The sequence below is a fragment of the Alligator sinensis genome, unplaced genomic scaffold, assembly GCF_000455745.1.
Source record: "Alligator sinensis unplaced genomic scaffold, ASM45574v1 scaffold830_1, whole genome shotgun sequence".
Classification (NCBI taxonomy): Eukaryota; Metazoa; Chordata; order Crocodylia; family Alligatoridae; genus Alligator; species Alligator sinensis.
In genome coordinates this window covers 129,776-144,281 of record NW_005842309.1, presented here as the reverse complement: position 1 = coordinate 144,281, position 14,506 = coordinate 129,776, and the positions used below count along the sequence as shown (strand labels likewise).

The 14,506-nt window shown below is 38.1% G+C and overlaps 1 protein-coding gene across 1 annotated transcript in view; it reads right to left on the bottom strand.

Annotated features, from left to right (window-relative positions):
* Positions 1 to 205: 205 nt before the first annotated feature.
* Positions 206 to 14,506, bottom strand: part of LOC102370650 (gamma-aminobutyric acid receptor subunit beta-2-like) — a 131,136-nt gene continuing 116,835 nt past the window's right edge. The window contains exons 6-7 of the mRNA XM_025209821.1: positions 4,982 to 5,032; positions 206 to 880 (exon numbers count right to left, since the gene is read on the bottom strand). Of these exons, the coding sequence (XP_025065606.1) occupies positions 533 to 880; positions 4,982 to 5,032 (399 nt within the window). The 3' untranslated portion in view covers positions 206 to 532. The remainder of the gene's footprint in view (positions 881 to 4,981; positions 5,033 to 14,506) is intronic.

Sequence of the window (14,506 nt, the reverse complement as noted above, 5' to 3'; positions counted from 1 at the left end):
TCCTGGTAAGATGATAGGCACTACTTGTTTTCAAGTTTACACATTTTAGAAGATAAAAGTGTGTATGTTTCATAAGCATGACAGCATCTTAGAACACGCTCTCTCTTTTTAACTATAGATGCATATGTACTTGGTGTGCAATTTCACAAAGAAATGGCACAAGCAGTGGTTAAAACTTAAACCTGTCTTCCAAATTCTCTTTTTTTAATAGCTTGTGTGTTTTAGCTCATATGCATGTTACTATATAAAAAAAAGAAGAAAAGAAATGATCGTTACAATCAAATTTTACCTCCACACTTCAAATGCACTAATATTTTAATGGGGGGGAATGTGTTCATACTGTAACTTAAGAACAGATTAACAGTTTAGCAGAAGTAACCCAAATGTTAGAAAACAGACCATAGAGTGGGCCAGCAACTAAGGTGTTTTAAAATAACTTTTGTCCTGAATAGAATTTTTCTAAGTCCCACTTTTGGCTGTACAACCGATTTGAAGAGAAATCCAGTTCTTGCTTTCTGTGTGGCTTTGTTTTTTAGTTCACATAATAAAGCCAATAGACAATATTGAAGAAGGAAAAAACAACAGGGAAGAATATGCGCGACCATCGATCTATGGCATTTACATCAGTCAAGTCAGGAATGGTAATTTTCAGTTGAGAGGCACGTCTCCGTAGCCTACTTTTCTTTTGTGCCACATGTCGTTCCAGGGCATTGCGGCCAAAGCTGTGTCGGGGCAAGCCAGCTTTCCGGTACTGGATGCTTGAAGTATCGTAGGCAAGCATAGTGCTTCTAGGGTCCCCAAGCCCCATAACAGCCTCAGAGGCAGCCATCTCATTTTTAATTTCAAGTGTGCTCAACAAAATATTTTCATGTGGATCCATCTGTAAGAAATAAGACAGCAGACTTAATATAGAGTCAAAGAAATCCACTAGATGCCAATCTAGTTAAAGGACTTTTAGCCCTGTCCTTTAAATAGTGAGATGACAATATTTATAAACAGGAATCTGCATATTCTAAGGCTAATCATGCCTGTTCTGTATGTCTGAATAGAAGGTATTTGCTGGACTTTAGATTTGGAGAGTAGAAAGAATACAGAGTGATGGCACAAGGTAGCTGGTTATTTCCTAATCTCATGCATGTAGAGCATAATCATTTGAAAAGTATCTCTGAACCAAGAGTTCTAGATTTTTGCATTAATTGTGTCTCAGACTAACATGGCTACCAAATACTTCCCTGAAATATGGAAAATGCCATATTTTAGCCGATTTTGAGTAATAAACTTAATTGCTGAACAACAAGAAAAATTTCTACACCTCCCTGCTTGCCATTTGACACCTCCAGGGAAGGAATCCTGCCTGATCTGCACAACAAAGAACAACTCAGAACAACTCTCAAAGACACGGACCCAGAGGGACTGATTTCTATCTTCAGCTTCCTCTTTGCAAAAATGAAGTTTATTTCCTACCTATGGGGACTTTTTACCATCTTTAATTTTCCCTGAGCCTGATGAAGGGAATGTGAGCAAGAAAACTTGCAGAAAAATATATATTTTTTCTGATTTCTCAGTTGACCTAATAAAAGGAATCATCTTTGAACCAAGAGTTCTAGATTGTGCACACATATCTGGGCTCAATAATTTACTGAGGTTGGATTTTTCTTTCTTTTTCTTCCAGGAAGTGGCAGCCTCCACTGTGACAAGATCTCCAAATATGCACAATATACAGACAAGAATGCCATTCTCCAACATTCACAAACTTCATAAAGCACAGTGCATACTGGGAGATTTCATCAGATGAGAACACTGGCAGATGGTTGAATATTAAAAGCAAAAAAAATCCATGTATTTATTCCAGAGTGTAATCACATCAAATTTACATTGCACAGTAGTTTCAATGAGCACTTAAAAAGACAAATAAATGAGGCAATTCCATGAAGAAAAACCTATTTATGTGATGTTATGATTAAAAATGTGACTACAAAAACTTCATTCAAAAAGGTTAGGGATAAATTCTGCAGTTAGTTACCTTGGCATACATCTGAGGTACAATATGTCCCTTAAAAACTTTCCGTAAGTATGAGGTTACCTAAGGTTTTCCTTGTAATGCTCATCAGTATTTTGAATTACTTAACCACCAAGGTTAACTATATGCAAATACTTTGATTAATTCAGACAAGTGGCAAACGAAGAGCCAGTTATAACTCCACTGACTTCAGTGGATGTACTCCAGATGTATACCATCTTAAGTGAGAGATACACTACCCCATGGTTTCCTGAATAAACAGTAATTCAGCCACATTATGTATTCATTATATACTACTGTCAATATGCGTACAAAGGAGATGAAAATAACTGTTTTTGTGAGGTTTTCAATGATAATATTAAATTGACGTTATTTTTGCAGCTATCTCACTGTGGTGTCAGAGATAGCACAGCACAGCATTTGCCAACATTCAGGGAATAAAAATAATCTTTTAGCTGCCATGGTGTCAGGATGGATAGAAATGATTACTGTTTAATGGCAATCATTTTACAGTGTATTTAAATATTAGCTTAACTAATAGCATACACATATACTAACTGATAGCATACACATCAAGGGGACCAACTTTACATAAAAGTTATTTGGACCTATTGAAACACTGTGATTTGAGTGATTACATCTGTGTTAGAACTGTGTCAAATGCAACAATTTTGGTTTGCCAGGCTTTCCTTTAAATTGTAAAGACTAAATGACTTTGCACCCCTCTAGTTCAATTGAATTTTGCTTTGGACAAACCTAACAACTCAAAATGAAACTCAAATCATGATCTTTCAAAAACTATATAGATAAATATAGTGAATTAAGGGAGAGGGGAGAGTGGATTTACCATGCATAAGGTGATCCACAGGAACAGTTTCATGTGTCAGCTGTATTATGCTAAAAGTGGAAACTACGTTTGCTCACCATTAAATGATTACCATGGATTACTTTGTACTTACCATGGAATAAAGCAGACACATGAAACAATTTCTATGGATGAGCTGACATGTAGTAATTGCTCCATTCCCACCCTTCTTCAGTACAATTTCCTGTCTATGTTTTTAGCGTGATTATGAAAAAATAATGCAGAAAAAATTGCATGGATTTAACCTGAACTCAAGAAAATATTTCATCACAATACCTGGGAAGTCTATAAACTTTTAAATAAGACAAAAACTAGTTCCCTGCTGCCCAATTGAAAAATCAGAGACTTACAACTTCTAAGCAAGTCTATGGAATATCTTCCAGCCTCTCAACAAACATTTGTCTGGAATAATTTTCTAAAGCCTTATAAACATCAGTGATTTCTGGGGCAATATGTTTTGTTTGAATCACCACATAATCTCATACCCTATGAGACCTCTAAGGCTCTGAATATAAAGAAAAGTATAATCAGTATGACAGTATAATAAGACTGCAATAATGATTAACAATACAAAGGGAAGTAGCACATAAGATGGGGCTGCAAAGACTTAAAACACTAGGTCCATGTTGTCTTAGCTCAGACATGAGGAGTAAAATTCTGGCCCTACTGAAGTCAATGGGAGATGAGACTGATTTCAGTAGCCCAGAATTTCATGCTAAAGATTAAATGAAAGCAGGTTGTGAATTTTTTTCAACTGAAAAGGAGAAGAACCTTCTTAATTGTTAAGAATCTACCTTGGGTTCCACTAACATGGCCACACCTAGAGTCCTTTGCAGCTGAATGGAAACTGACTGTATTATTTCACTGACTTGTACTGATATCAGATCACAAGGTGTTCTTTATGGAATATTATAGAATATACTTCATATGGAACACACAAATGCAAGAAAAAATCTGATCAATTTAACTTGGATTTAAATATTTTACAGTATTCAGTATTCAGATTTATTTTTCTCCAGTTAACTGCTATCTTTTTCTTTTGCATTGAGTCCTTGTACGGTTGTTATTGACAAATATTTAACAACATTGAAATGTGTGTGTATACCTGGTAAATTTGTCAACACAGCAAGTCTTCTACATTGGCAGCAGTTAAGTAGGATTAATATCACTAAACAAAAAAGAAATCTGTGCCCATAATATATTATGCTTTACATGCTTTGTTATTTTAACCTCCTAGGGGAAAGTGTCTTCTAATGAACTTAGCACAGTTGTATAATGAGAGCTGGAGCAGAGGTTTCCAACACCTCAACAACTTTTTTTGAGGAAAAGTACAAACAACCCAATATTTAGTGAAATTAGTGATGGGCGAACCTCCAAATGGTAGAATGGTCAGATAAGCACCCAGAAGTTCATGTGCTTCACTAGCACTTAGTCTGACCTTCTGCATCTGGAACAGTGACAGAACATTGCAGAGGAACTGAATATTTCATGGTATGCAGACCTCTCATTTCCAATCCAGTAATGCAAAAGGACACAAAAATGAAAAATAAGGAAAAGTAAATTAACTTTGCTATTGAACCTCGTAAAAGACAGTTTACTGTGAGGTACAAGACATGGTTTGGAGTGTCATTGTCACCTACCTGGTTCGCCCAACCCTAAATAAAATGTACTTTGGTAACTAAACTGAAGCCTGAGAAGATGATAACAAATTACATTTACTATATACACTTTTTATTCAAAACGATCCCAAAGCGCTTTCCAAACTTTAGAAAGAAAAATCACTTCATGTGCCAGTGAAGTGCAATCACCTCTCAGGTGAAATGTGGTGACTGTATAACAGTACAGAACAACACACTTTATTTTCATAGAGGAAATGAAGAATGCTGTCGCCAATTGAAACTATGGGGTGGGTGGGTGGTGGTGGGAATGTTAGGTAAGCAGAATATAGTTACATAAATTGCAATTTGGCCAGAATGCTTGGGGTTGAGATGCCTATGCTTACAAAAAGTGCCATGGGATCTTTAGTGACCACAAATGGTCAGGACCTCAATTTTAAGTCTCTGAGGATAAAAACATGAGAAAACAATGAAAGATACCTTTGTTGAATACATTTCTGGACAATGATATGTGCCAATTATTCTTCTGTCCTGTAAGTTAATAAAATCAAGACCAGTTTCCTTAGAGATAAGGTAGCTGTTATCTTTCAGTAAAATTAATGCACTATAGGGTATTAATAGGATAATTAATTAAAGTTACAGGGCCCTCTGAGCCAACAACTAGCATAAACGTATTCTGGCTTTAGAGGTATAATTAGTGCTTTGGCCCTGCTTCTGTAGGTAACATAAATTTGTGATGTAAATGTATTTTTTTTTCTAACTGGTCTTTCTGACCAAGGAAGACATGATGATATGAAAAAAAAACTGTTGAAATTATTTTGGGGAAAAATAAGTGTACAAGTGGTTTTAACAGGTGGTAGGAGAAGGTTTAAAATATTTCTTGGTGCTGACGGATTGTTCAGCCATAGAACTGGACTTTTTATGGTGAACAATAGAGTTTAAACAAAATGGAGAAATTCCCACAGATAGGGAGGAATTGAGTATGAGAAGATGAAGAAAAAGCATCAGTAAGAGCCATGGAAATAAAAGGTGAATTCACAAGTGGAAAAGAAGTGACAGGAGTGCAGCAGACATGCAAGTTTTTACTATTAGTTTAAAAAGATGGATGGCAAAATAAATGGCATAAATGGTATTCACTGTAGGTCCAGGCCACCTGAAACTATAAGACACCAGGAGTTGGTTGCTGATCTTTTCAGATGGCTTCCCAAGCAAAGGAAATACAGAGGAGAGTATTTAAATGTTACCATTATTTATTCCATTTGCTATCTAGAAGCTCCAAAATGATGGCTATCTAAAATAACTCCTACTGCAATTTTTCATTAACTTGCTATAAAATATATTACATGTACAACTTCTACACTAATTCATGCATATATACACATTTTACTTTCAGGAATATTTACTTTCACAAGTGACTAATTCTCACATTCTCACATCAACAAAACTACTTTCTTGGTTTTACAGCATTATCTCATGCTAAACATTTTTTTTCAAACGGAACATTTGTAACCAATAACTTAGCACTTCTAAGCACATATCATCAATGACAAATTTACTTTTTAGAATTCAGTCTCATTTAATTTAATCTACATAGTAATATACAATTACTTGCAAGCACTGATTGTTCATTTTAAATGCAGAGTGGCACAGGAGCAATATATAAGAAAGATAGGATGGCTGGTGTTTCTGATTGTGAAATCTGGTGAAACAAAAGACAAGTGAGAGCTGCATAAAAGTCAGGAATGATTAGGTAAGGTTACCCCAGACAAATCAAAATGGTCCACTATACCAGGACAGGGAGAACAGAATTGCCTAGGTTATTACAAAGTTCAAACACTGCTATCGGGCCTCAGTACTTACAGGTATGGTGAGCTGGAGCACTAATTAAGAATCTACTCACTAACTGGAGCTGAGAGAACTATTCCTTGGAAGGGCATAGTCCTAAAATGCCAACAAACAGAAAATAGTCTGTCTACAAAGAAAGCCACTTAAATTTTACTGATATGGGTTAAGGCACATAAAAAGATGGACATTATTGCAGTAGCCTCTAAAAATACTGATTGCTAATCTTCATATCTGGAGTACACTCAGTGGGCAAAATACTTAATAAATGCTTCATAAATGACAGCCCAAATATGGGTGTGCAGCTGCTATGGAAGTACACGACCCAATTAAAAGAATGCAAACTGAGAAAAGAATGCATGCCCAATATTTCAAAATCTCTAAATATGAAAGCATGCCATTAAAATGCACATATGCTGCATTTTGTTTTCCTGGACAAAAAGTGGTTTTTTTTGTTCAAAAGATTCGGAAATTGGTTTGTAAAACAGAATAAAAGAAAAAACAAAACAAAACGAGGGAGGCCATGTAACTAACCAAGACTTGCATAAGTTTAGATTTTTCAAAAAGCTTTAAATCTGAATCAAATTCACAGACCTGCAGTAATCTGGGGTGAGATGTAAGCCAACTCGAAGTGATTAATGGCTTCAGGTGCCTTTGCTTGCTTGCAGGTCAAGGGCAATACCCAGCAAAACTTTGCGATTCAGTTGAGAGCTCTTCAAGTTATTAGGTTTTTGGAAGCCCTAAAACTCAAAATGAAACTCGAGGATTTGAATCCACAGAGAGAACAGATAAGGAAAAAAGGGGGAAAAAGACATAAATAAATAAATAAAGGAAACGAAAGAAAGAAAAATGGGCACATGGACTGAAGCATTTTATACTCCTCTAACTACTTCTAACAAAATTCCTAAGAGTCAAATTTTGTGCTCAGGTGGTCTGTTGTTTCTATGGCCGTTAGTGGTAATGGTGAACATGTATGTATCTGAAGGCAGAATTAGTCACAAATGCTTTAGTATCCTGAACACACAAACTGGTTGGGGGTCACACACCAGGACAAAAACCCATCAAATGTTGACACTAACTACATGCACAGCATTCCTGACTGTTGCAACAAACATCTGCCTACAGGACTTGAGAGAAAAAAACAATGTTCTTTGGGGATAAGAGCCAAATCTTTGTTCAGTAGCCTAACCAAGGCAGGGCAACCAGGGCAGCTGCCGCAGGTGCTGACTGGAAGTGATGAGCAGGAAAAAGAAAGAAAAAGAAAAACCACTGCTGCCACAGCTGCATGATTGTGCCAGCAACACAGCATTAGCTAGTAAATTGCTGCTGGCCTAGGCACTTGGGCGCATTGTTATGACTCTACAGGGAGTAAAATATCACTCTGCAATTTGAAGAAAAAATTCCATGCTACAGCTACATGTCTGACCTTCCCTTACATGTCCAGAGGGCTAATGAAAAGACTAAAAATTAGCTGAAGGGGTTTTTAAAACAGGACTTGAATTTCCACTACAGCTTACACTGGGAAGGAGAACAAGAATGGCCTTCTTGTATCCAATTCTGGTTCCCACATTCCCTACATTGACCATTTTGTGAAATACCTGTTATCCTTGCCATTTTCAGGAGTAAATGGAGATAGATACCTGGACCATCCAGTGGAAAGAAAGATTAGAAATAGGAAGAATTCTTGTTTAGGTACATATCTTAGTCTTTAAAGCTATAACTTTTCCATTCCTAATTTCTATGTCTAAGAACATTTGACCAAGGTACATTTGGCCTTAAACTATGCCTTATAGCAAAGTAGGGAGAACTAGACAAAGAAATAAGGCCTTTAACTTGTATATTCAATTTCTATTTCCTAACAGTAAGTTTAATTGTAGTTTAATAGTAAATTTTAACTGAACCTTCAATCAAAACGCAGATTAAGAAAAAACATCTGTATTCAGGACACCTCGTAAACAGATATTTATCTTCAACAAGACTTAATCTCATGTTTAAGTGCTCTCCCGATCTCAAGCCTAATATATCACATGCAAATTTATAAGAACGATGCACATCAGCACATTAGTCATTAGCTGCAAACCATGCTCAGTGAAAAGAAATTTGCAAGGCAAATCAGTTAACATATCTATCATAAGGGTAAACTAACATGCGAGGAAAAAATATTCTTCCAAAGGAATTAGTTTACATACATGTAATAAAGAGATTTTTCTATGTCTAAGAACATTTGATGATTTAAATACTGATATTTTAAAAAATCTCTTCGTTTAAATTATAACTTAGAAAGAAGAGAAAGTATACAGGTGGAAAAGATCACTAAAGTTTCATATCGATGGTGTTTAAAGGAGGTTGCAGCAGAAATAAATCTACAACATAGATGTTTTAAAGGAATAACAAAGTGTGACATCAGAAACTATCATCACCAAAGTAAAAAATCAACTCCATTTTAACCTCTAATAGTTCCATTTTAAAGATCCCCTCACCTCCCCAAAAATGTGAGCCAAGTTTTACTAAATTGCATGTACTAAAGGCAGTTTTCCTGGCTGGAAAGGTTTTATGAGGAATGTTTTGAGATTTAAACATTGACTGATCTGAATTACCTCAGACCATTTTTTTGGGACAACTTTTTGGTGCCCATTGGGAAGAAATTTCAATCTTTTATTGAAATTAAGCATAAAAAGTTTTAATACAAATTGCATTTAAATTTTTCAGTAAAGTTGTAAATACATTGATACGTTTAGGAGGTACCAAAGATATAGACTTCGGAATGGAATTTCTTGGGACATTCTAGTTAGTGATGGCTGTGTTCAGCATATAGCAGAGAAACAAAATACTATGCCTCTAAGATTTCTCACTAAAGACAATTATTTATTAAAATAAATTAATTTTACTTTAATTAAATGCATATATTTACCTCTTTGGGGACCCATATAAAATGCTGTGTTTGTATAGTAAAATCTTCACATTTTCTCTTTAAGATTAATAGATTGTAAGGCTGGAAGGGACTTTGGAAGATCATCGGGTCCAGCCTCCTGCACCCAGCAAGAAAGACAACTGCGGTCAGGTGACCCCCGCAAGGTGACCGTCCAATCTCCTCTTGAAAATGTCCAGGGTAGGTGATTGAACCACCTATGGAGGGAGCTTATTCTAGAGTTTGGACACCCTAACTGTGAAAAAGTTTTTCCTAATGTTGAGCCTGAAACAGTCTCCCAGGAGCTTGTGACCATTACTCCTGGTTTACTCCAAGGTGCTCTGGTGAACAGTTGTTCACTGAGCTCTTGATGTACTCCCCTAATGTAATGGTAAGCTGCTACCGGGTCCCCTCTCAGCCTTTTCTTTTAGGCTGAAGAGTCCCAGGTCGCTAAGCCTATCCTCATATGGCTTGCTGTGCAAGTCTCTGATGTTAATCTTAAACAGAAGATTAATTGAATGCAACATCACCCTAATACTAACATCATACCATTCTAATTTTAAAAGCACAAGGATTTTATGCTTTTTCAAAGGAAATCAAGTATCATTTTAAAAAATGTTACCCTTTGGTTTGTGAGTAGCATTACTCATGATTATTCGCTGGAACCTAACTGAAGGCAATGACAGGCTGAAAGGCTGAAAGCAAATGTGGAAATGTATCATGAACATTTTCAGGATCTAAGAGACATTTTTCCATGTACACTTCTGAAATATTATTGTACATAAGGCAATACTCTCATGACTAGTCCTCAGTAAGGTCAACAAAACTGGACTCTTAATATTATTTAACCTTTTGAAATACTTCAGCAAAATGAGCATACATCAATGTCCATTTTAGAAAGACAGAAAAGCTCTTTTTAACTGAACCTCCAAGTTGCAGCTCTTTATATAGTTTCCTAAAAAAGAAATATCCAAGGGACACTTGGTTATTCTCACAACTGGTGGCAGTGACTTGAAAGGTGTATACAAAGTTATTTAGGGATCATTTGGATACAGTTGTGTTTCTGAAACACAAGCCAGACAGCCAAAGTAATGCTGATGAGTTTTGGAACATCTAGCCAACTCTCTTAAAGAGACTTGTATAAAATATATAGGTGTTACTTTTCTTGCATGAAGTCAGATACAAGTTTTATTGTGGTAAACAATCATGGACGATGGAATTTTTATATCACAGACTGAAAGACCAGAAACTGGAGAGCATGACAGTACCGAGTTCCATACCTTTTCACCACCAAAATAACTTTGATGCACACACAGCCTTATGATTATGAGGGGGGAAAGAGAAATGATTCCTTGGGACCCAACAGAAAGATTAAGAGATGATGGTCTCATATTTCATGAACTCTAGAGCAGGAGTGTCATGGGCTGGGGGATGGGCTTGGCCACCAGATTGGTTCCATCTGACCCAATAGTAGTCCAGCAAGCTACTACTGTAAGTTGGGGGGGCAGGGCTAATAGGTATGGTCTGCTGAAAAATTCAAGGTGTCTGCATCCCATTGGAGGAGACTATTGGCAGAGAGGGGAGGAGCGGGTGAAGGGATACAGGAGGAGTAAGTGAGGGTTATGCAAATATAAGCCTTATTTGCTCCACTTCTGTCTGATCCCTGCTGCCAGCCCCTGGACCAATGATACCTTTAGGAATCCTCAGCTGGCAGACCTGTTGCAGCCACTGCTAGACCACAGGTTTAACCTAAGAAGAACCCTCATAATCTGGATCTGCCCAAGACCCAGGATCAGCTTGACACCCCTTCTCTAGAGGAAGGCCCCTAGGGAGCAGTGACAAACACTGACTAAAAATATGGGGTGAAACCCTGTTCCAAGTCAGCTTGTTATGCTGGTGCAGCCTCATCTAGAGCACTGTGTCCAGCTTTGGGCACTGCACTTGAAGAAAGATGTGAACAAATTGGAAAGAGTACAGCTGAAAACAAAAAAAATGATTAGAGGTCTAGTAAATATGATTGACATAAAAAGGTTGGAAGAAATTGGATTATTTACTCTGGAAAAGGATGAGGTGGATACTAGTCTTCAAATACATGAAGGTTGGTTATGAAAAAGATGGTGATTGACTATTTTCTGTGGCAACAGGGGACAGGGATAAGCAATAATCACCTTAAATTGCAAGAAGGGAAATTTACATTGGATATTAGGTAAACTTTCTTACTGTCAGGGTGGTTAAGCCTTGGAACAGATTACCTAAAGAGGTTGCAGAATTTCCATCCTCCAAAATACTTAAGAGCCGGTTAGGCAAACAAGTGGCCGGGATGGTTTATGCAGGAATGATCCTGCCTTGAGCAGGGTTTGGACTCCTGAGATCCCTTCCAATCCTATTTTGCTACAATTCTATAACAAAATTCCTTTTGACCTCAGGGGAGACAGATCTTCATGGAAAAAATCATTGACAAATGTTCACCCAATGGAAAATGTTTACATTTTGACAATTATCTTCAAAGTTTTTTTTAAAAAAAGTAAAATAATTTGAACAGCTCTTTGCCATAAAATGTGTTAGTATAACTTGAACAATCATTTGTGATTTCTTCCAGTCTTAAATTTAAAAATATTGAAATTTAATTGAAAAATGAAAGGAAAAATCTATTTATGGTGGAAATTTTCTATACATGTCTATAATGTATAGTTATGACATTTCATGGATATATAAATTTCATATGCAACAGGTTTCCCCAAGAACTTCTTGTTACAGCTGCATCTTTTTAATATAGTATTTAAAAATATATAGGATTTAATGCCAGCAAACCAAACTGACAGCAAACCAAACTGTTTTTATGCTTTGAAAAAAATGTATAATGACTGACAGGTTTTTTGGTAAATGAAATCCTCAATCTATTCTTGAGAGTCATATTTATAAAGAAACCCATTTTAAAAAAGAAACCCCCCCTAGATTATCATTATGTAAACATGCCATATATGTAAGTAAATCATGAAAAGATCTCATAAAGCATTAACCCCCAGCTTCTGACCTGGACCACCGCAGACATGTGGCTGCATTTCCAGAATAAAAAATGAATGTCTGTCCACTTGCTTATCTGTTCAATCTATGCAACTTAGTCTAACCTGCAAAGATTGAATCAATTCAGTCTCAGGCTTTTTGACTGTCTGTACTTAGCTCTTGTGTTTTTCTGTTCATTACTCTTGATCTAGTTCTCCATGCAAGAAAAGTAATGTCTATATAGACTACTGCAGTGCAGTTCCACATTAAAGGCCTCCCAATAATCAAAATTTTCCAGAAATGAAAGCTATAGTGGCAACCATTTGTTATTTTGAAATAAGGAAAATAACTCTGGAACAAAATCTGAAACAGCAATTTTGTTTCTCAAAAAGTATTGAAAGTTTACTTGCTTATTCTAGACAAAACACTCACCTGTTTACGGTGGCAAAAATAGTTTTCTTTGAAAAGTAAGCAGCTAGAGAGGTGTTCAAGGCCCCAACCACACCAGGTTTTTGTGATGTAGGAGTTTTTAAACTGAATTTTTTGTTACCCTCAAACATATGCTGTAATGCTCTCTGGTGTGGTTCAGTTGTACTAACTAAATAAATATCATTATATGCATGTGCACCTGGGAGACTGTCAAAGCTCAGCTCTTTTTACACTGTCTACACTGTTCTATGATTGTTCTGACTTATATTGAATAATATCTTACTCTACAAGTGTCCCCACTGATTTCAGTCTGACTGATTAAATGGCAAGGTACTTTTCAGTGAGAGTCAGGGTGGCAGAAAATGACCCCATGTCCCATCTAACCTCCAACACTAAAGGAACTCTTTACCTTTTGCAAAGCCCTATCATTCCCCCTACCTCCCCACAAAAAGTTTCCCTTCATCTAAAGCATGGCTAGGAAAAATGGCCGATCTGGCAAGCAGACAGACTCCATTTCCAAGCACCCCCTGCCCACATGGCTGGGGTCAGTCTCCATGGATACCCCAGCCACAGCTGTGCGAGAAAGCTCAAGGCTGGGGTTTCCATGGAGACCAGCTGCAGCCATGCTGACCGTGTGCATGACAGAGCAGGGAAGGAGGCTGCTCTGGAGCTGCTGGGAACTTGCGATGGGGGCAGCTTGTTCTGTAACTAGGCCAGAGCCTCCAGGCAAGTGACGTGCAAGAAGGGGATCATGGCTCTGCCCCAGCTACTTGCAGAGGTGACAGCCTGGTCTGGAGCAGGGGCAGAGCCATGATCCCCTGCTTGCGCACCCCTGCCCAGAGTGTGCAGACTACAGATCGTGGCTCTGCCCTGGCTCCAGAGCAAGCTACCCCCATCGCAAGATTCCAGTGGGTACAGAGCAGCCCCCTGCCCTGCTCTGCTGTGCGCATTGCCAGCATGGCTGCAGCTGGTCTCCATGGCAACCCCAGCCCTGAGCAACTGCAGCTGGGGTCTCCATTATAGTTTATTTATAACAGACCAGAACTGGCCTGTGAGCTGGATTTTGCCTGTCCCTGATCTAAAGTAAGCATCTTTCTCCACTTCATTTCTCCCATTTCCACCTGACTTTTTAGACTCCCTCTGCTTATAAGAATTCCACTTCAGTACTTGACAATGGATTATGGAGTCCAATTTAGCTTATTTTGTGCTGCTCAGGATGGTGCAAAGGGGCTGGAAAAGTTGTAAAGAAAAGTTTGGAGATTCAGTCACCATGAGGAAACCTGCAGATGGCAAAATGCAGGCATAGCCAGTAGGGGTGTGCAAAATGGGCCGTATTCGATTTGGATTCAGATTCAGTCCAAATCATTGATTCGGTCCGAGTCGTTGATTAGGATCGCTGTCCCAATTCGATACAGCCAAATCTGAATCTGAAGATTCGATGCCGATTTGAAAAATCAGCGATTTGGCCATAGACTCAGCTTTAAATGTTTTTTTTCTACATACCTCAAGGTACCAGGCACAGCTCATGAACACTGTGATGGTGGGGCAGATGGAGCGTCCCACAGGAGTGTGGGGGGGCTCCCTGTGTGCTCGGCGGCAAACCCAGGAGTGGACAGGAAGTACTTCTGGGTCTGCCGCTGAGTACGCAGGGGACCCTCCCTGCACCCCCACCCCAGCTCAGCAATCAGCCATGGAGGGATCCTGAGTGTCCCCCGACCCAGTCGCCAAGCTGGAGATCAGGGAGGGGTCCAGCGCCTACTCCCTGGTGGACCCGGAAATGGACTGGAAGTGCTTCTGGTCCACTTCTGGGTCCACTGCTGAGC